Genomic DNA, 20,465 nt, shown 5'->3' with positions numbered 1-20,465 from the left:
CGTGATTACCATGTTCTCAGAATTTTCAATATTAATCTTTCATTGGAAGAAAATGAATGTGTCCAGTTTTCTAAGGGTTAGGAGAATATTCCATCAATGTTCCACCAAACATACACAAAACATGGGTGCCATGTTCTCAGAATATAAGATATTAACGTTCTAGACACGTTTCATGGGAACATTGCATGAACATTCCTGTGTATCACTCATCAAGATGTTGCCTGATGGTCCCAAAGAAACATTCTTTTTTCATCATTACACATCACCCCCTTGTTGCTGTGGCCGAGCACATCAATGGTCTGATTGGTGAACCACTGATCCATTCATTGCTCTTTGTTTGTTGGCAAGGTTAGGGACACTTACACAAATAATGCGTTTAACGTAAAGTGTTTATAAACTTACATATTTGACACACTTTGACATACAGTGCCTTCAGAAAGTATTCATATCCCTTGACTTATTCCACATTTTGTTGTGTTACAGCCTGAATTCAAAATTGAATAAATATATATTTTACACATAATACCTTATAATGACAAGGTGAAAACATGTTTTTAGACATTTTTGCAAATGTATTGAATATGAAATACAGAAATATAAAATGTACATAAGTATTCACACCCCTGAGTCAATATAACCACCTTGGCAGCGATTATAGCTGTGAGTCTTTCTGGGTAAGTCTCTAAGAGCTTTCCACACCTGGATTGTGCAACATTTGCCCATTATTATTTTCAAAATTCAGGAAGCTCTGTCAAATTGGTTGTTGATCATTGCTAGACAACCATTTTCAGGTCTTGCCATAGATTTTCACTTGGCCACTCATAGTCTTCTTGGTGAGCAACTCCAGTGTAGATTTGGCCTTGTGTTTTAGGTTATTGTCCTGCTGAAAGGTGATTTAATCTCCCAGTGTTTGGTGGAAAGCAGACTGAACCAGGTTTTCCTCAAGGATTTTGTCTGTACTTAGCTCCATTCCATTTCTCTTTTATCCTGAAAAACTCCCCAGACCTTAATGATTACAAACATACCCATAACATGATGCAGCCACTGCTATGCTTGAAAATATGGAGAGTGCTACTCGGTATTGTGTTGTATTGGATTTGCCTCAAACATAACACTTTGTATTCAGGACAAAAAGTTATTTGGCCATTTTTTGCAGTATTAATTTAGTGCCTTGTTGCAAACAGGATGCATGTTTTGGAATATTTGGGGTATTGTATAGGCCAGTGACACAATATCTACATTTAATCCATTTTAAATTCAGGCTGAAACAACAAAATGTGAAAGGGGTGTGAATACTTTGAGACACTGTATGCAAAATGTTCCCCTAACTAACGAAACACTGGACACTCAAACATCTGGGGAATATTACAAAAACATTCTCTCTCTAGAAGTGTTAGCTTGGATTCCCCCTGTCACAGGGAGTTTTATGGCTGATTTAAGATGAAAATCGTCCACCCTGTACCGGTCAATCCGCAGTAATTTTTTAAATGTATTTACCTCGTGAAATGGGAAAACATGTATTAATGAAGTTGATCATGTGCTCTTTATAACAGAATGATACAATTAGGTGGAATCAAATATGTTTTGGGACCATGTCACACTTCTTAAAAGTCACCGAATTGGTGGAACGACCCAATAACCTCTTTAATCTGCCTCAGTGATGAAGCTGTGTTTAAGAGTACCTCAATTACTGTATATAGTTCCAGAAATGTTGTATTAACCCCCTAAATGCCCCTGGATTCAGTATGTATTGATTTAGCATGCAATGTGTGAGTAAGAGTATAAGGCCAAAGACATTTGTTTCAAAACTTTATTTCTCTCTCGTTTTGATTATATATTTACAATATAACTTGGCAAAAACAAAGCAAAGTACAGTGGTTGTATTTTGAACTTTAGTTTCACACACCAAATAAATCTGTACAAGGCTCCATTAAACCAAACAAAATGACTGTTGTTGATTCTATAATTTGTGCAGGGGTTACATATGTAATCTTAGCTGTACATCTGGACTGTATCCTTGACTGATGCTGATATGCACAAAGTGCATATCATTTTCACCCATTATTTACAGAGCAAGAAAATGAACAAAGAAAATACGTGAATGGTTTCAGATTTAGTTGCAATCTCTCAGAATTGGTAGGCCTTAACACCAGCAGCATGCTTTTGGGGTATTTTTCATATCAAAACTTGTCTCAAAAGTGTTTTCACCTGTTGGTGGTCCTTTGTGTCCTGTCTAAGCTGTTTCGTTCTGCTCTATGTTGGCCACCAGGCCCTTGGTGTCCACAGTGGCTGTTGGGCGGATGGGGTTGTTGAAGTACAAGGTGTTGTCGAACGTACACTCTCCCAAGACGGGGGTAGGTATCCGTTTGCGGAGTAGGAAGGCACCGAGTCCTACCACTGTCATTATCACCAAGACGACTGCCACAGCGATGCCGGCATAACCATGTGGAGCTTCCTCCACTAGGGGAGCTAGAAGAAAGGAAGTCACAGTGTTATTGGCAAACTTATTGGTGGGATTGGTTTTAGTCTCTGTATAATGTTCAGAAAAGTGGAGTAGAGTGAAGTTGCCCCTAGACGCTGATCTTGGGTCAGTTTTGCATTTTCTCCACTAATGGTTACGGATTGGGTGAGGGGAAACTGATCCTAGGACTATGCCCTGGAGCCAGAAAAGCATTGATTTGATTGTCAAAACTATAACATGTATAATTCTTTACGCTAACCAAATATATCTGCTATGAGACACTCACCAGCAACTGGTTGCTTCTCTGTTGGTGTGATGACTGCAAAAGAAAGAGATAAAGATGTTCAGAAAACATCATTGCAAGACAATACTAAGCTGACACAACAAACACAGGATGACTTGAATAATGACTCTGATATCATCCCATCTTAAATACTTGAATCTATCAGCTGAGTTCGACTCACCTTTCGCTGTTTTGCAGATGTACGACTTGTACCGGTTGCAGCTGTTAGTGCTCCACAGACCACTATCAGACTGGATCTCCACACATTGTTCTCCACCCTTTGGCATCCCTTCTTTCCAGTTGGTATAGTCCACCACACTGTTGTCAATCCACATCCAGTCACCTGGAACAAGAACAATGGGTCAAACCTATATCCTTTGACATGGGTGATTCATTGTCATTGAACAACTATAAATCGATAAACATGGTTGTGAAATTGGGACATAATCTTAGAATTGCAAGAGACGGGTAGGTACTGTACTTGCCATTTGTTCATTTAAGGTGATGTTGCTAGTTAAACATGTTTTATATTCGAGGGAACAGGCTTTTTGAGCCAGTGGCCTCCTTAATGTTATGGGTTGTCAGTAAAATTGGTTTCAAAATTCCGGTAATTTTTCCTGAATTCCTTGGTTTTCCAGAAATCCTGGTTGAATTTTGTAACCATAGGTACTGACCTTCGTGGCTCTTGTGCATGCCAATCCAGAATGACTTGGCGCCATCCTGCAATAGCTCAAGGTTCTCCTGGATGAAGCTGGCCTCCAAGGGATCCTCGATACTCACCAGGGATGCTCCTGTTGTCAGAGAAACTTACTACCCATATTCATCATCATCATCATCATCAATCACTTTGAATTTCTTGCATTCAATTAATTAATATGTTCATATGCTCTACATTCAATTAAGACATTGGGTATGTCTCAAATAGCACCCCATTTCCTATGTAGTGCACTACTTTTTGACCGTGGAATAGCATGCCGTTTGGGACGCTATTCCATTGTGGTCTGAATGACAGTTGGTGTAAAGGAGGTGAAGTGTGTACCCATTCGGAGACATTCCACAGTGGCATGGGCCCAGTTGTCCACCACAGAGTTGAGGAAGGCGTAGCAGTAACCCCTGAAGGGAACCCACGTCTTGCGTTTCTTGGGCTCGGGGCAGTTGCCAGGGAGCTGAGGGGGCTGGCTGGGGGCTATGTCTGTAAAAGAGGCCAGAGAAGTTCACATACTGAAGTTGATGTTCATGAGATGTATATGGTCAATGTCGGCAAAATTGATACATTACTGCAAACAACACTTTTAAAAGACACACTTTGGGATTGATCAACCATTAAACACAGACAGTGTGGGTAAATGGAGCCTTGTCTGACCTGGTGATCTCTTGCACAGTGAGGAGTAGGTGTTACTACAGTCGCCTGTCTTCCACTTGGCGTCCGTGTCTATGTAAACACAGGCCATATTGTTCTTTGGCTCATCTTCGCCCCATTTGGTGTAAGATAGAGGCCAGTTATCCACCCACTTAAAGCGCCCTTCAGTCTGAGAGACAGAGACATAGACAATGAAACACACAATGAGGGCAAGATCCAGCCAAAGCTTACAGGTTTAAAACCACAACACCTCTTTGGTTTCTTAAGTGAACACGTCAGAGTAGGAGATCTAATGGATAACAGTGGGAGATCATATCAATGCTAAGTCCTCTTTGGAGCTGCACTAGCTCTTAAACCAAAGCCAGAATCCTACACATTAGGTCATTTTGTACCTACTGTGCCTTGTAAAGAGGAAATTGAAGATCACAAAGCTATTTAGTCTCTGTAACCATAGGGCATAGAGCAATGTCAGTACCATAGCAGCCTAGCGGTTAGAGCGTTGGGCCAGTAACCGGAAGGTTGCTGGATCACAGCCCCGAGCTGACAAGGTAAAAATCTGTCGTTCTGCGCCTGAGCAAGGCAGTTAACCCCTGGGTTCTGTGGATGTCGATTAAGGCACCTCTCTGATTCAGAGGGGTTGGGTTAAATGCGGAAGACACATTTAAGTTGAATACATTCAGTTGGACAACTGACTAAGTGTCCCCCTTTCCTCCACTATTACCAAGTTGTTGTTGAGGCCAATCCACACTGGCCCATTGTATTTGTGGATCTGCATTGTGATGAAGGCCTGGGCGATGGGGTTCAGGATGCTAGCCATCTCTCCATCGTCTGCTTTACATTGCCTCCGGGCCTCGTCCCAGTTCATCTTCTGGACCACCAGTTTGAAGGAGTCATTTCCCAGCTTGTAGAACGTCTTTGTTGACTCTGTGGTGGCGGGGACAACAATCTGAGAATCTGAAACCAAAGGAGACTTGTTGTTGGTGGGGAACCGAAAGAGGGATAATCTATTGGACCACATACCGAAGAATTGGAATTGAACAGCCTCACTAGGGTTACCGATAACTTTCCCAGAACTGGCAGGTTCTCCAGATATGATGCTTGGAGGATTCACGGATTTGTGGAAAACCTGGGGATTTGGGGAAAATTACTGGAATTTTGCAAACCGAGAGCAGCCTCACTGAACTATGGCTTCTTCTCACCAATAATCCTTTTGCAGATGAAACCACGGGATACTAAGCAGTCCTCAACCTTCCACATTCCTGTCTGTTTTTGAGAGCTGCCCACCAGAACCACACAGTCAAACACCTGGAAGAGAGATTGGGAAGGAGATGAAAAGGTTAGATCCCTCTTCAGAATTCTCATTTGACTGGTTAAAGCTGTTTTGCATTTGGACTTGTTGACAGTAAGTCAATCAACATCTCAAAGCCTAACATTTAAAGGTTCCCAAACCCAGATATAAGGCGCAGTCCTGGATTAAAAATAATTCTCAATAAAGAATCTTCCTTGAAAGTAGGATTTCAGTCTGCCTACTTTCAAGGGAGATTCTCTATTGAGAACAATTTTTATCTGTTTCTAGAAAGTCACTTAATCTGTGTTCAGCAAAGAGTTATATTTACTGTAAGTCTTGTACCTCTTCCAGAAATGAATATCGTCCGTCTGGCACTGACGTTGGATGCCCTTTTGCCCAGTTGGTATAGGAAACCCCTCTCCCCTCCGTCCATAGGAAGCGCATCTCCCAGTTGATGTCGTTCAGACCTATCCAAATGTCCTGGGGATTCCCAAGCATCTGGGATGTAAGGAATGCTGGGAGAAAGACCAGTCAGAACAATGAAGAGTCATCAGATGATTCCTGATATACTGTTTACATGCAAATGATTATCAACCTCTGTTCCATTGGCTAGAATTTACATATTTTGGCACTCGTTAACCAATGTCTATAAGATTTCTTGTTGCATGCTTTATAATTTTGCACAAATCCTCATTATAATTTTACACACCAAATTTGACAGAATATTTACTGCATGATTTTATGCTAAATTACATTTAGAGAATTTCAATGTTCATTCTATTTCATTCTACCTTGGGCAATGCCAATGTCTCAGGTAGCTTTGGCAGGGAAGTGTAAAGGGATGGACTTCTCACCCACCTTGCTCATTCTCGCTGAGGACAGATGCCAGGTTCCCTCCCTGGTTGATGCAGTAGGTCCTGGCCTCCTGCCACGGCTTCTTATCACTGTCTCCAATGAATTTGTAGCACTGTGGAAACATGATGCATCAGCACTGTGTGTTGGAACATCACACGCTACTACAGCAAACAAAATGGATTCTATTGTGCATAGGCTCTGGTCAAAAGTAGTGCACTATGAAGGGAATAGGGTGCCATTTGGGATTTAGGCAATGACTCAACTCTCCACACGCAGGTCAGCATGACATTGGGTCATCACTCGGGCCTTGATTTTTTCCCTTGACACATGATAAGGAAAGTAGTTTGTGTGAGGGTTTTCTCTGCTGGTGTACCGTACAGGTATACAGTATGTAGCCTAAGGTATGATTTTATAGTATGTGGTGGTGGTACTGTAGTAGTGTAGCAGTTACCTTCCCCTGGAAAGCAATCCATTCTGGGGCACAACCTCCCTTGGGTACAGTGGTGGGGGCCATGGTTGTGTTAGGGAAACTGGTGGTTCTTTTACAAATGGAGGCCAGCTCTACGCCACAGTTGATGTCATTCCAGTACCCTAGAGATGCAGAGAAACAAAGAGACACAACCCGATATAGACCCAGCTTACAAAATGACATCCTGGGAGCGTCCCCTGAATGTCAGTGAAAGTCCCATGGACGTTGCAGTGTAACAACACTGTAACGAGAGCATAACTGCTAAATCTCTCCTTCGAATCAGACGTACCCATACTCTTGTATATCGACACACAGTTCTCATCGTTGTTGGCGAAGTTGGGTTCGTTTTGATCCCACGCAGTATACACTACAGGAGACCCATCCAACCAGCTGAAACAGACAGTACACAAACCCAGTCTGAACTGTGAGCATCCATTCAATCAAGTACACACCTGGAAAGCACACGTTTCTCCACTCGGCAGAGGAGCACAGATCTCAGGCATGTTCACTGGACTGTGACGAACAAAGCATGGTCATGCACAAATATCTCTGAAAAGAGGTGGTAGGATATCCGGTTGTTTTAACAGTCAACAGTCATTTTACGTACCTAAAAGACTTATCCAAACCAACGGTCATTCCAATGTAATATTGTCCCTCGGATCCTCTGGATATCTGGAAAAAAGTTACAGCTCTTTGAGGAAACAACCATTTCTAGATTGAACATTGAACATTTCAGTGACACTTGTTGTCTACCTGTCATAGTGTAAAATCATCTCTTTATCAGGTCCAAAGAACCAAAGCTTTTCGGACGTCACAGGACTGCATATACACAAATATATACGCAACATGTAAAGTGTTGGTCTCATGTTTCATGAGCTGAAATAAAATATCCCAGAAATGTTCAGTAACGCACAAAAAAGCTTATTTCTCTCAATTTTAGTGCACACATTTGTTTACATCCCTGTTAGTGAGCATTTCTCCTTTGTCAAGATAATCTGTCCACCTGGTAGGTGTGGCATATCAAGAAGCTGATTAAACAGTGTGATCATTATACAGGTGCACCTTGTGGTGGGAACAATGAAAGGCCACTCTAAAATGTGCAGATTTGTCATACAACCCAATGCCACAGATGTCTCAAGTTTTGAGGGAACGTGCAATTGGCATGCTGACTGCAGGGATGTTCACCAGAGCTGTTGCCAGATCATTGAATGTTCATTTCTCTACCATATGCCGCCTCAAATGTCATTTTAGAGAATGACGTCCAACCGACCTCACAACTGCGGACCACGTGTATGTCGTCTTGTGGGTGAGGGGTTTGCTGATGTCAATGTTGTGACGAGAGTGCACCATGGTGGCGGCGGGGTTATTATGGTATGGGCAGGCATAAGCTACGGACAACGAACACAATTGCATTTTATAGACCGTGACGATATCCTGAGGCCCCTTGTCGTGCCATTCATTCACCACCATCACCTAATGCTTCAGCATGATAATGCACGGCCCAATGTTGCAAGGATCTGTACACAATTCCTGGAAGCTGAAAATATCCCAGTTCTTCCATGGCCTGCATACTCACCAGTTATGTCACCCATTGAGCATATTTGAGATGCTCTGGATCAACGGGTTTGACAGCCAGTTCCAGTTCTTGCCAATATCCAGCAATTTCGTACAGCCATTGAAGAGGAGTGGGACAACATTCCACAGGCCACAATCACCAGCCTGATCAACTCTATGCGAAGGAAATGTGTCGTGCTGCATGATGCAAATGGTGGGCACACCAGATACTGACTGGTATTTTGATCCACGCCCCTAAATTTTTTTCAAGGTATCTGTGACCAACAGATGCAAATCAGTATTCCCAGTGATGTGAAATCCATAGATTAGGGCCTAATTTATTTATTTAAATTGACTGATTTACTTACAGTACCAGTCAAGTTTGGACACACCTACTCATCCAAGGATTTTTCTTTATTTTTACTATTTTCTACTTTGTAGAATAATAGTGAAGACATCAACACTATGAAATAACACATATGGAATCATGTAGTAACCAAAAAAGTGTTAAACAAATCAAAATATATTTTATATCTGAGATTCTTCAAAGTAGTCCAAGTAACTGGTTGAGAGAATGACAACTACTTTAATCACAAATATAAAAAATATATTTTGATTTGTTTAACACTTTTTTTTTTACTACATGATTCCATATGTGTTATTTCATGGTTGTGATGAGTATACTATTATTTAATTATATAGAAAAGAGCAAAAATAAATAAAAAGTGTGTCCAAACATTTGACTGGTACTGTATATGATCTGACATTTTTTCATGTTGCATTTATATTTTTGTTCAGTATAGAAGTGTCTACCTGTTTCCATATGAACTTCCTCTCGCTCTCTGCAGTAATGACCAACAGGTCACCAAAGTTCTTTTTACAGAATGCTCTCGCCTCGTCCATGGGGAGATTCTCAGTGTTGAAGAAATACTGAGTGTCGTTGTACTCAACCCAGCCGTCCTTTGTAGTGTTGTACACTGAAAAGGCAAGTATATAAGGAGTACATTTCCTGTTAGGCATTTTTAATAGTACATTTTCACAGAGTACATTTTCTCTTAGTGTTTGTGTTGAACTATGCTTTGCAAACGAAATGATAGAAGAAGGTATGCTATACAGTATGTGCAGTGATTTAATTTCACTTAAAGGAAAGGCCAAGAGCTTGAAGGAGATAGTGAGAAGGAGGAAGTGGAGCCAGGAAGTGGAGGAATGAGAAACAGGAAACTGGACATATTCCCAAGATCCTATGCGTTACCTGGCTCAACTTGAGTGGGAGGGGGCTTTGGGGTAACCCCTGTGGATACCAAAAAAAGTTTGGGTGAGCACATCTGCAAGGTTGAGGGTCAAAATTCTATGTTCATCAATAGCTTCATGACTTACATGTACTGCATGCCCATTGGGCACACACACTGGTTGAATCGACGTTTTTAAACGTGATTTCAATGAACTGACGTTGAACCAACGTGGAATAGATGTTGAATTGACGTCTGTGCCCAGTGGCTGGTGAAGTCAGTGCGCCAGCAGATATGGTCTACTGTACCTTTGCGGATCTCGCAAATCCAGTCATTGTAGGCATCACAGTGTCGATCATTCCAGTGGCGTCCGTAGTAAAACTGGACCTCTGCGCATTTTTCGTTATCGTTGTAGTCGTTTGGTTCTCCAAATCCCCAATTCTCATAGCTGAACTGGAGAACAACATTGGAATAATGTTACACAGTAGCACTGTATGGTGTCCATATTAGGACAGTCTCAGCATGAGGCTGTCCTTATATGGACACCATAGTACTGTATGAACTTTCAATCCCATTAAAGACAATGACTGCAAATCAATGAGAATATAAGAAGTTGTTCTTAACTGACTTGCCTAGTTAAATAAAGTTTTTTTTTTTTTTTTAAATGAGTAAAACAAGTATATAGTGTAATAAACGACTTCTAAGGAGAAGAGATATCACAGGAAAGATGAGGTGGTAGGCTACTCACTGCTGATCCGTCAGCCCACACAAAACCTGCGTTGGGATCCAGATTGCTGAGGCCGATCCAGGCTGCATCAGAAGAATGATATCTGAACAGACAGAATGGAAACCACAGACAGTGGTTATTATGACTGTGTGGATTTCAACCACAGACAGTGGTTATTATGACTGTGTGGATTTCAACCACAGACAGTGGTTATTATGACTGTGTGGATTTCAACCATAAACAGTGGTTATTACGACCGTGCTGATTTTGATTTCAACCACAGACAGTGGTTAATAGGACCACACTGGTTTTCAATGATACTCATGGCTACAGAGACAGCTATGAGGATCACTTACGGAGAGCTGTTCAGGTCTGTGGCACTGTGAATGCTCATCAGATCACCACCAATGGCCTTGCAGAATTCCTGTGCCTCTGACCATGACTTCTTGTTTTCTGTCACTTTTTTGTGAAGCTTATTGTGGGGATAGAAAATTATTATTGATGAATTTTTAATGAATTATTATAATTAAGGATTATCAATGAATTCATGCACATTGATAAAATTATTAATATATAAAAACAACTATTCACTTCAATTGACTAATCAAAGTGTTTGTTACAGCTTGTTCCCCAACTGTACCTTGTAACAGACATTCCTTTTAGCAGCAGGTGACCACCCAGAAGGACAGCTCAGTGCCTGAGTGGTGGGAGGGGCCATTGTTGATGTGACGCCCTCCGCCATTTTCTTACAGATGTACTTCTCCTTGTTGCTGCAGCTGACCACATCCCACAGTCCCGCAAACATTCCAGTTGTCATAGCTACGCAGCCTTGTTTTCTGTCTTTTTTGAAACACACAGAAAGACGAGAGAAAATGTAATAGTTTAATTTAGTTCTGACATTTGCCAGGCAGTTAAGGTGTGGGAGAAAGTACTCCTCTAATACCGCAGTCGTCACACCAATGACAGTTCATGCTACATTCGATCATCAGTTGCTACTATCAATCACCATTGTGGGAAAAGAACACTGTACCTGGCATGCCCACGTTGAAGTGGGTGAACTTGACCTCCGAACTGGTAGTCCACTTGAACGTGTCCATATCCTCCATGTTGGAAAGTCCAGTCCAGAAGTACTTCTCCGGCCTCAAACCCACCAAACTGACCAGGAAGGCATTTTCATACCTACAAACCAACAAACACACACACATTCAGTCTATTATCTGACAACTTATTGCTATTATCTTGTCCAGGATATGACTCAAATAAGTGAGTCAAATATATCTTATCCTGTACCTGTCAGCCACTTCCACCAGGTTTGAGTCACTCTGCTGGCATGTCTGCTTGGCCTCATCAAATGTTTTGGTTTCTGATCCAATGTTGTAGCAGTAAGAACCATACCGGATCCAGCCCTTGATGACAAAAATACAGAAACAATTATCCTCCTACTGGTGAATCTTTGTCAGTCAAGATGACACCATTCTAGTCCTTATCTAGAATCATTTTCAAGCTTCCATTTTATGTGATATCATTGTGTATTCATTAGTTACTGTACACTCCATTTCAACAAACAGGAAATGACCTCACTCACCAGCTTACATCCTGGACTATCTTCCTCTGGGGCACCTGCCACCGGTTTGGTGGAGGCCTTTTTCTTACAGATGTACCCGTAGTTCTTCTCACACAAATTATCAGCCCACTTCCCATCCTGTGAGACAACATGGAGAGTCCACATTGTCACAATACCACATTTAGTACTGTGTTGACACCACTGTTAAACGTTGTCATCATTGACACTGTTAGCCCTAGTATTTAGCTAGTGTTCACATTTATCTAGCGTCAGCATTTACCAAGTATTAGCATATAGCTAGTGTTAGGGTTAGTTATAAAAAATCTGTGGTGTAAGCATTTAGCTAGCTTTAGTGTTAGCATTAGCATGAACCTAGTCTGTCCATTGAGGGACCAATGTGAATGTTACCTTTCCTCTGATCAGGACACAGTCCTCCTGAAGGTTGGCACCGTGGGAGGGCTCCCCTGTCTGCCAGTGGCTGAATGTCACATGGGATCGGTCTGTCCACTCAAACAGCAGCGCGTTCCTTTGGTCGTTCAGGCCGATCCACAGCTCATCTGTGGCCGCTAAAGTCAAGCAGAAGGACATTAAGACTCAAAGCCAGGAAGACAGTGAAAAACACCTGATATATATACTACTTATATAATTGACTGAGGGGACATTATTATTATTATTTTTTCAGGGAAATCCAATTGACACCAGGGTCTCATTCACAATCATGCCTGAGTACAAACATTTTCACAATAAATACAATTTACATCCCCAAAAAAACAAGAAGAATAAAAAAAACGAAAAGGTACAGTTACAATACTACAATTTCAACAAATGAGCCATTACATCAATAAAAACAACTGCAATTCTCAATGAATGAATTTAACACCGGCGTCCTAAACTGCTTTAGCAGCACCAGGAAATCAAGATGCAAGGAATTGTGCAGGTTATTCCAACAATGGGGGGCACTAAAGCTAAAGGAGGATTTACCAGAATCGGTAGAGATCTTAGGGGCCTCAAGATTTAAACAACACTGTGACGGGTTTGGTCGCCTAGCAACAAAGTTAGGTAAGTTAGAAGCTTGTGTAGTAGAACGTTGTAAATGAAAAGGTAATAATGAAGTGATCCATAGGACTTCAATGAGGACCAGCCAACGTTTTGATACAGGATGCAGTGGTGAGTCTTAAAATTGTCACCTGTGATAAAGTGAAGGAAATTATGGTAGACGGCATCCAAACGTTTAAGAATAGTGGCCTCTGCAATCTGGTAAATGGTGTCACCACATAGTCAAGAACGGGCAGGAATATTGACGGTACGATCTGCTGCCTGCTATTTAGGGAGAAGCCAGATCTATTTTTTTTTTGTTAATGCTTTTTAACTAGCTCATCCGCACACTTTTTAAACATGAACTCTTAGTCAATCCAAATACCCAGATATTTATTGGGACACATCTCAGAGTGGTTTTCAAAACTGATGAACTGAAACTGAAATGACAACCCATGAGAAAGATCCGTGTAGTGCATAACAGATCTATCAGATATAGAGGTAATTGTAGCCACAGCATGGATGGTGTACTCACTATATCCTGACTGAGAGATGATGAAGCTTTGTTCTTCTATGTTGTGGATGCTGGCCAGGTCCCCTCCATCTTTGTGGCAGGCGGCTAGGGCATCCCTCCACATCTTCTTGGTACGTTGTAGGTAGTAGCAGTGGCCTGCATAGGGAATCCAGTGACTGGTGCAGAAGGTGGGCTGATCTTTTCCTACTGAGGGGGGGGGGGTCAAAGTTCAATAGTCAGAGAGAAGGTAGAATGTTCAGAAAGTGGTAGACTGCAATGTTTAATCTGTTTGACCCAAACAACCTCTGGGTCTGTGTTCATGAAGCATCTCGGAGTAAGAGTGCTTATCTAGTATCAGCCCGCCCCGTCCATGTAACCTTATTCATTATAATCTATAAAGCCGAAACCGACACTAGTTCAGCACTCCTACTCTGAGACACTTAGTGAAAAATGGGCACTAATTTATAAAGGTTCAGTTTACCCTACCCTACACAACCGGATCTGGTGTTGTTAGCCTTGTGTTGCATGGCATTTGAACTAAGTAAAACATCTTGAGTAGTTCATGACTGTCATGTACCGTGTGATTCAACTCTTACCTATAGGGGCAGAGGCCAGAGTAGTGGAGTTTCCTCTGCGACAGATATATCCCAGCTTCTTGGAACATTCATTGGTCTCCCATTTCGAGGCCTTGCCAGCATTCAGGGTTGCACAGCTGAGCCCGGGTTCAGTTGATGGATGTCCTTTTGGAAATATTGACCCATATATTTATTAATTGTCTTCCTGCAACATTGGAATGCATAACATACTTGGACAACCTCAGTTGTTCCCTAGGCTGTAAAGTATAGTATGAGGTGTTGCATGCGGTTGATCTCACCTGGAGCCCAGTTTAAATATCTGAATGGGTTTCCATTGCTCCACTGCCATCCAGCTTCAAAGTCTAGGCTATTCAGTCCAATCCACAGAGATGTGCCCAGGATATTGGTCAACCCTGCATCAATAAAAAGCATTACAATACGTCCATGAGAGTAGTGTAATATTCTTAATAAGGAATTGATTGTATCAGATTGATTTCTCTCTAAATCAAGGTGAGGTTGTAGGTTAGACTGGCCATAGCGCACTTTGGGCAAATGCCCTGGTCCATCTTCGGGCGGGTGTGTCAGAAATGCCTGGGCTGGTTCCTGGTCCCAGTCCTCCTTTGGCCAACAGGCTAGACTATACCTGAGATGTAAGTCTGACCAGGTCTGACTGTACATACCTGAGATGTAGGTCTGACCAGGTCTGACTGTACATACCTGAGATGTAGGTCTGACCAGGTCTGACTGTACATACCTGAGATGTAGGTCTGACCAGGTCTGACTGTACATACCTGAGATGTAGGTCTGACCAGGTCTGACTGTACATACCTGAGATGTAGGTCTGACCAGGTCTGACTGTACATACCTGAGATGTAGGTCTGACCAGGTCTGACTGTACATACCTGAGATGTACGGTCTGACCAGGTCTGACTGTACATACCTGAGATGTAGGTCTGACCAGGTCTGACTGTACATACCTGAGATGTAGGTCTGACCAGGTCTGACTGTACATACCTGAGATGTAGGTCTGCTCGTGGAGCTCTACTATACTGAGCAGGTCGGCTCCTTGCTGCTGGCAGCTCGTCCTCGCCTGGTGCCAGGTCAACACAGACTGGGTGTTCCTCTGGTACAGGACACCTGTTACTGGGTTACTGTCCCATCCTGAGGATGCTGAGGGGGACATGGAAACATTAGGACACACTTAAGGTGGGAAAAAGAAAGCATCAATAACAGCCCAAGAACTGAATCAAATAGTGTTCTGTTCATCTCTATCACTTTCTGTCATGACAGAACTGCCCCTCATATCTGTGACTATGGTGGCAGTTCACCAGGAACCTTTGTGAAAGGGGGCTTCCTTCCTTTTCCTGTCCCAGTTTTGGAGCTGTGTCAGGGGAAACACAGGAATGAGCTCCAGTCAGGATGGAAGGGTAAAGAGACACAGAGCTGCGTCCACAGCTAGAGGAACTAGAGAAAGCGTCTGTGTTTTTCTGTCAGGAGGTCAGAGACCAGACCTCGTCATCGCTGACCTGGCCAATCCTGACCTCCAGTAAGGTCACGGAAAAACAGGAAAATCAGAGATGTTCATTTGTACATTAGCCTCCCTATCACAGGCTTGGCAGGGGGTTTTACGACATTGTTTGAATTGGCTAGAGTCCCCACATCTTAAACCCTGGTCGTTTGCCTTGTTTTTACAGACTCATCAGAGTCTAGTATATAGTAGGCCACTGATATTAGAGGGTTGTGTACTCCCATGAGTCAAATTGATTTTACCTTTTTATTTTAGGAACTGGGTTGTATTCATAAAGCATCCCAGAGTAGGAATGCTGATCCAGGATCAGGTCCCTTCTTGTCCTTATTCATTTTGATCTAAAAGACAAAACTGATCCTAAATCAGCATTTCTACTCTGAGATGCTTGATACATACGGCTCATGATTTTCTACAGGTGTCACCTACTGACCCTTTTCCTGATCACTGGAAAATGGCAGTAAATGACAAAAACATAGCATGAAATGTGAGTGCTTGACTCACATTTCGAGGGACAGAAGCCCCACTTCTTGGCTTTATTGTAATCTGTCTCTGTGGCGCACCAGAGCTGTCCATCTGAGCGCCCCTGCAGAGTGCACTCAGCATACCACTTCTCCCCAAACTGAAAGGGGAACTGGCAGGGACTTCCAAAGGCATTCCCCCCTAGTGTGAACACCTCTGAAGAAGGGGACAAAACAGTTTGTTACATTTACATTTAACATTTATATAATTTAGCAGATGTTCTTATCCAGAGCGACTTACAGTTAGTGCATTCATCGTAGGATAGCTAGGTGGGACAACCACATACTGTATCTCAATCATAGTAAGTGCATTCTTCCTTAATAAAGTAGCTATTAGCTATCACTCATTGCTAGTAGGGAAAAAAAATCATTGTTAACAGTATGATTCTTCCCAGGTCAGACATTCATCCCTGGCTTTAAGAAAGTTTATGACAACAGCATCTTACACTTCTGATTCCTACCTCCAATCTCCAACCTCCAGTAACAGTGAGTGTGTCTTGTGGCTTACTTACCTTGGTAGCCCTTGGAGCAGAGGTCCTTCTGAGTACCATACATCTTCCAACAGCTCCAAGACCCAGATCCCTGGTAGATCATCATATTCTTCTCGTTGCGGTTGCCATAGTTTAAGTGCAGCGCCTTGTCTTTGAGGCCGAACAGGGTCTCGTTCTTACACTGCCAGTGCTGGAGCTCACTCTTCTCATCACAGGGGAAGAGCAGCACCTTGACCCAGTCCTTCAGGTCCTGAGCCCCCAGGCAGAGCTTCAGGGAGATGCTGAGGAGACGAGACTGTGAGGCCCAGCGGAATTGCTGGTTCTGGGACGTGTGGTCACAGGGAGCCACTGTGACTTGACTGGCGCTCACCGCCACCACACACTTGTTGTGATCCTGGTTGTAGATCAGGAAGGAGCTGCTGTCTGCAGCACGGGGGATAAGGTTCCTCTTTTTATCTGTTTTTGTTCTACAGTACCTTTGTTATTTTTAGTATTACATTGTTATTGATTACTGCACTGTTGGGGTTAGAGCTTTCAAGCACGGCATTTCACTGTACTTGCACATGTGACATTGATACTTGAAACTAAGGACAATGATGGGATCTATCCAAGGTTTCATCCTTCTTTCAGGGCTCTACAGCTGCTCTCACAAACAGCACTGCAACGCTATTGAACTGGGACTGAGACACTGTGTCTAATTGTATCAAAATCACAACATTTTAGGTCCAACTGTACAGTAAGTTGCGTAAGAAAGCCTGTGTATATAATAGTTACTTATTTTCTGTACTTACAGCTGTTATACCTGATTACAGCATTCAAATTATTCTCAATAATTTTTAAGAACTCACAGTGTATGTAACTACAATTGAAATACATATGTTTTTAGGCCACTCCAAAAAATAGGCCACTTTAATTTTTATATCTGAATGTATCTAAAACGCCTTAAAATATTTTGAACGCTATCTAGCTTGTCAAATGGTTCATCAATATATATTTGTATTGTATTTAACCTTTATTTAACTAGGCAAGTCAGTTAAGAACAAATTCTTATTTACAATGACGGCCTACCCCGGCCAAACCCGGACCACGCTGGGCCAATTGTGCGCCGCCCTATGGGACTCTCAATCACGGCCAGATGTGATACAGCCTGGATTCAAACCAGGGACTGTAGTGGCACCTCTTGCACTGAGATGCAGTGCCTTAGACCACTGTGCCACTCGGGAGCCCTTGCAATATCTGCCAATGAAGCAAAATTTACTGAAGGACCTAGAAATTCTGGATATTTATTACCAGTCTACATAAATATTGTTACACTCTAGCAGCCTCAACCTTGCCTTCCGTTTATTGGTAAAGCATATCAACAAATATGATTTGTATCACTTTCATTATACAGAATGCTTAACCATTGCATGAAACCAGTTAAAGTGGAATAAAACCCTACATACCCATCTCAGCAGCACAGCAGAGAGCATGCATAAGGCACAGCAGCACAGCGAGGGATGGACTGGATTCCATCATAGCTAGTGCATAGTTTGCTATCCCAGGGCGAAAAGGTGGTTGTCCAGTCCAGAGAGGAGAGAGGGATCTGGCTGTGGTGTATTCAGGTGTCTCTCATGGAAGAACAGTGACACAGACACATGAATGCTGCCCCCTTAATCCAGCCGATGTGTATCCTGTCACATGGGTTGGCAGGGGGTTGGCCAAAACCACTGACATGAGGAGAGGAGAGGGGAAGGAGGAAATGTGCAGCCACTAGTCATTCACTTATCAGGAGCACACAAGGGGACAAGAAGAGCCACAGGTCTGAGATCAGCCAGAGCATCAATGAGCCAAGCCTCACTCACTTTGATTGGATAAAGTCTAACAAGGACCAACTCTCAGGGCAACTATCTATGGACGATCTGTAAAATCGAAATAAATCAGAGAGGTTCCTCTTTCCAAGTATATGGTAGAAGTCCTTTTGACGACTGAGGAACATCCTTAATTGTACAATATTCCATGCAAGAGACCTTTTGACCCCTATTTTAAGTAGAAGTTGTGCAACAATATTGCATTTTAAAAGCCTGTTATATTAAATGACATGCCCTTTAATATAGACCACATGGATAATACAATAAATCAGATTTTTTTCATATTAATAAAGGCTTGCTAAAGTGCAAACAAATCTGCATTTTGACATGTTACTTCCTAGGAAGATTCCAACCCACTTAATCCCAAAATGTCTCCAAGTTTCACCATCGTTGTAAAGCCATAGTTATTTTGTTGCTTTGACAAAATCATTTCTGAAGATTATTATTTATTTGATGTGATTAGTGATTCATTTATGTCTGTCCCTCATTTTAAGGTCAACTCTGTAACATGAACTGAACTCTCGTTTTAATATGGTGAAACTATTCCTTTTTAAATATATATATATATTAACATTGAACATCTAATCGTCCTATCAGAGCGTAAATTCATGTGAGCTGGCTCTACTCTTTTTGACCATTTTATGGTGTTTTGTGGTGGGAAAACGAGCAGGTTGAGCATCCCTTACAGAAAAAACACGATTTCACATGTGGAAAATCACATGATTTCAGATCAAATTTGACGTGAAATCTGATAAAAACTTGTTTTTGGAACACTTCATGTTATCACATGTTGCTTTACATGTTGTCACATTATCGCATTAACTCCACATAACATCACATGTGATCACATGAAAACATGTGATTTTACAACACTTCACATGTTATCACGTGAAATTCATGTGTTTTTGCGGTAAGGGATAACACGACAATCCATAGACAGGCAGGCTTACATTACATTCAATTGCCACACCCTGCTGCACACAACAAGCTTCCATTCCCACTGTCACGAGGTGATTTAATGCTGTTACTATTTTTGGCACTTAATAAGCATTTACTATAGTAATGTGTTTAATTAACCTTTCGATATGGAAAAACGTGTTTTTAGGTGAAAGACATTTTTCTTTTACAACTTACACTTCTCAAAAGGCACTGGATTGGTGAAACGATACAGTAAGTACAGAAGACTAGATCAAGAGGAAACCTCTCACAAAAAAACAGGCTTCTTGCCAACAGTTGTGGCAAATATTTGGCAAGCTCATATTTTCACATGCAAATTAGTTTTGAGGCAAACTTCTCCAAATACATTATGAATATGCAAATTAGGTGGGACAGCGCCAGTCGGTGACCACCTCAATTGTAACGGGGTCCATTTGGATGCCTGCGGTAGAGATAATGTGACCCAAGAAGGAAACTAGGGATACGTGGAACTCACACGTCTCTATCTTGACATATAGTTGACTCTGCAGGAGGCATTTCAGGACTTGACAGACGTGCAGTATGTGTTCCAGAAGGATCTTGGAGAAGATCAGGAAATCATCAAGGTAAACAAAGACGAACTGATTCAACATATCCTTCAGGGTGTTATTGACCAATGGTTGAAACATTGCCGGTGAGTTTGATAATCCAAAGGATGACTAAATACTCATAGTGGCAACCAGGGGTGTTAAAGGCAGTCTTCCACTCATCTCCCTCCCTGATTCTCACCAGATTGTTAGCGTCGCGGAGGTCTTGTTTGGTGTATTATTGGGCCCCTTGGACCAAGTCCAATGCGGAGGACATCAGGGGTAGGGGGTAACGATTCTTGTTTGTAATCTGGTTCAGCCCTCTGTAATCGATGCAAGGATGCAGGCCTCCATCCTTCTTACCCACAAAGAAGAAGCCTGCACCAGCAGGGGATGTAGAGGGGCGAATGAAACCTGCCTCCAGCAACTCCTGGATGTAATTGTCCATGACTGCTGCTTCAGGGGTCGAGAGGGAGTACAGATGACCCCGGGTAGGTGTTGTGCCGGTTAGAAGTTTTATGGCACAGTCGTAAGAACGATGAGGGGGAAGGGTGGTGGCTTGCCTCTTACTGAAGGCGTCCCGGAGGTTGAAGTATTCGGGAGGAAGTCTTGGTCTTCAAGGGATGCAGGAGGACACGGCGAGACTCTTGGTGGGGGTCTTA

At 42.4% G+C, this 20,465-nt stretch overlaps 1 protein-coding gene across 2 annotated transcripts; it reads right to left on the bottom strand.

Moving 5' to 3' along the window:
• Positions 1–1,796: 1,796 nt before the first annotated feature.
• On the bottom strand, positions 1,797–18,058 carry mrc1a (mannose receptor, C type 1a). Of its 2 annotated transcripts, none has more exons than XM_038997864.1 (30): positions 17,897–18,058; positions 16,473–16,874; positions 15,944–16,117; positions 14,929–15,084; positions 14,214–14,327; positions 13,936–14,079; positions 13,361–13,546; positions 12,199–12,356; positions 11,812–11,928; positions 11,517–11,632; positions 11,257–11,405; positions 10,867–11,066; positions 10,583–10,698; positions 10,248–10,329; positions 9,808–9,952; positions 9,523–9,561; positions 9,084–9,247; positions 7,324–7,388; positions 7,006–7,106; positions 6,699–6,838; positions 6,251–6,359; positions 5,735–5,907; positions 5,304–5,409; positions 4,826–5,058; positions 4,108–4,273; positions 3,784–3,936; positions 3,419–3,535; positions 2,926–3,087; positions 2,748–2,780; positions 1,797–2,469 (listed from the first exon to the last, which is right to left on the bottom strand). In XM_038997864.1, exons 1-30 carry the CDS (start codon positions 17,967–17,969, stop codon positions 2,234–2,236), a joined length of 4,329 nt encoding a protein of 1,442 aa, XP_038853792.1. In that variant the 5' UTR covers positions 17,970–18,058; the 3' UTR covers positions 1,797–2,233. The 2 variants fall into 2 exon arrangements, with proteins under 2 accessions (XP_038853792.1, XP_038853793.1); XM_038997865.1 differs by having other exon boundaries at positions 13,361–13,543.
• Positions 18,059–20,465: the final 2,407 nt, after the last annotated feature.

This window comes from Salvelinus namaycush, chromosome 7 (genome assembly GCF_016432855.1).
Source record: "Salvelinus namaycush isolate Seneca chromosome 7, SaNama_1.0, whole genome shotgun sequence".
Taxonomy (NCBI): domain Eukaryota; kingdom Metazoa; phylum Chordata; class Actinopteri; order Salmoniformes; family Salmonidae; genus Salvelinus; species Salvelinus namaycush.
Note: the sequence above shows the minus strand (reverse complement) of the source record. Positions and strands in the feature narration are given on the sequence as shown.

Coding starts and splice junctions, on each gene's coding strand:
- mrc1a (XM_038997864.1), bottom strand. CDS start 17,969: ATGATGGAATCCAGTCCATCCCTCGCTGTGCTGCTGTGCCTTATGCAT. Junction 5,059..5,303: donor CATCTGCAAAAGGATTATTG/GTGAGAAGAAGC, acceptor CTTTGGTTTCAG/ATTCTCAGATTGTTGTCCCC. Junction 2,781..2,925: donor CATCTGCAAAACAGCGAAAG/GTGAGTCGAACT, acceptor TTTCTTTTGCAG/TCATCACACCAACAGAGAAG.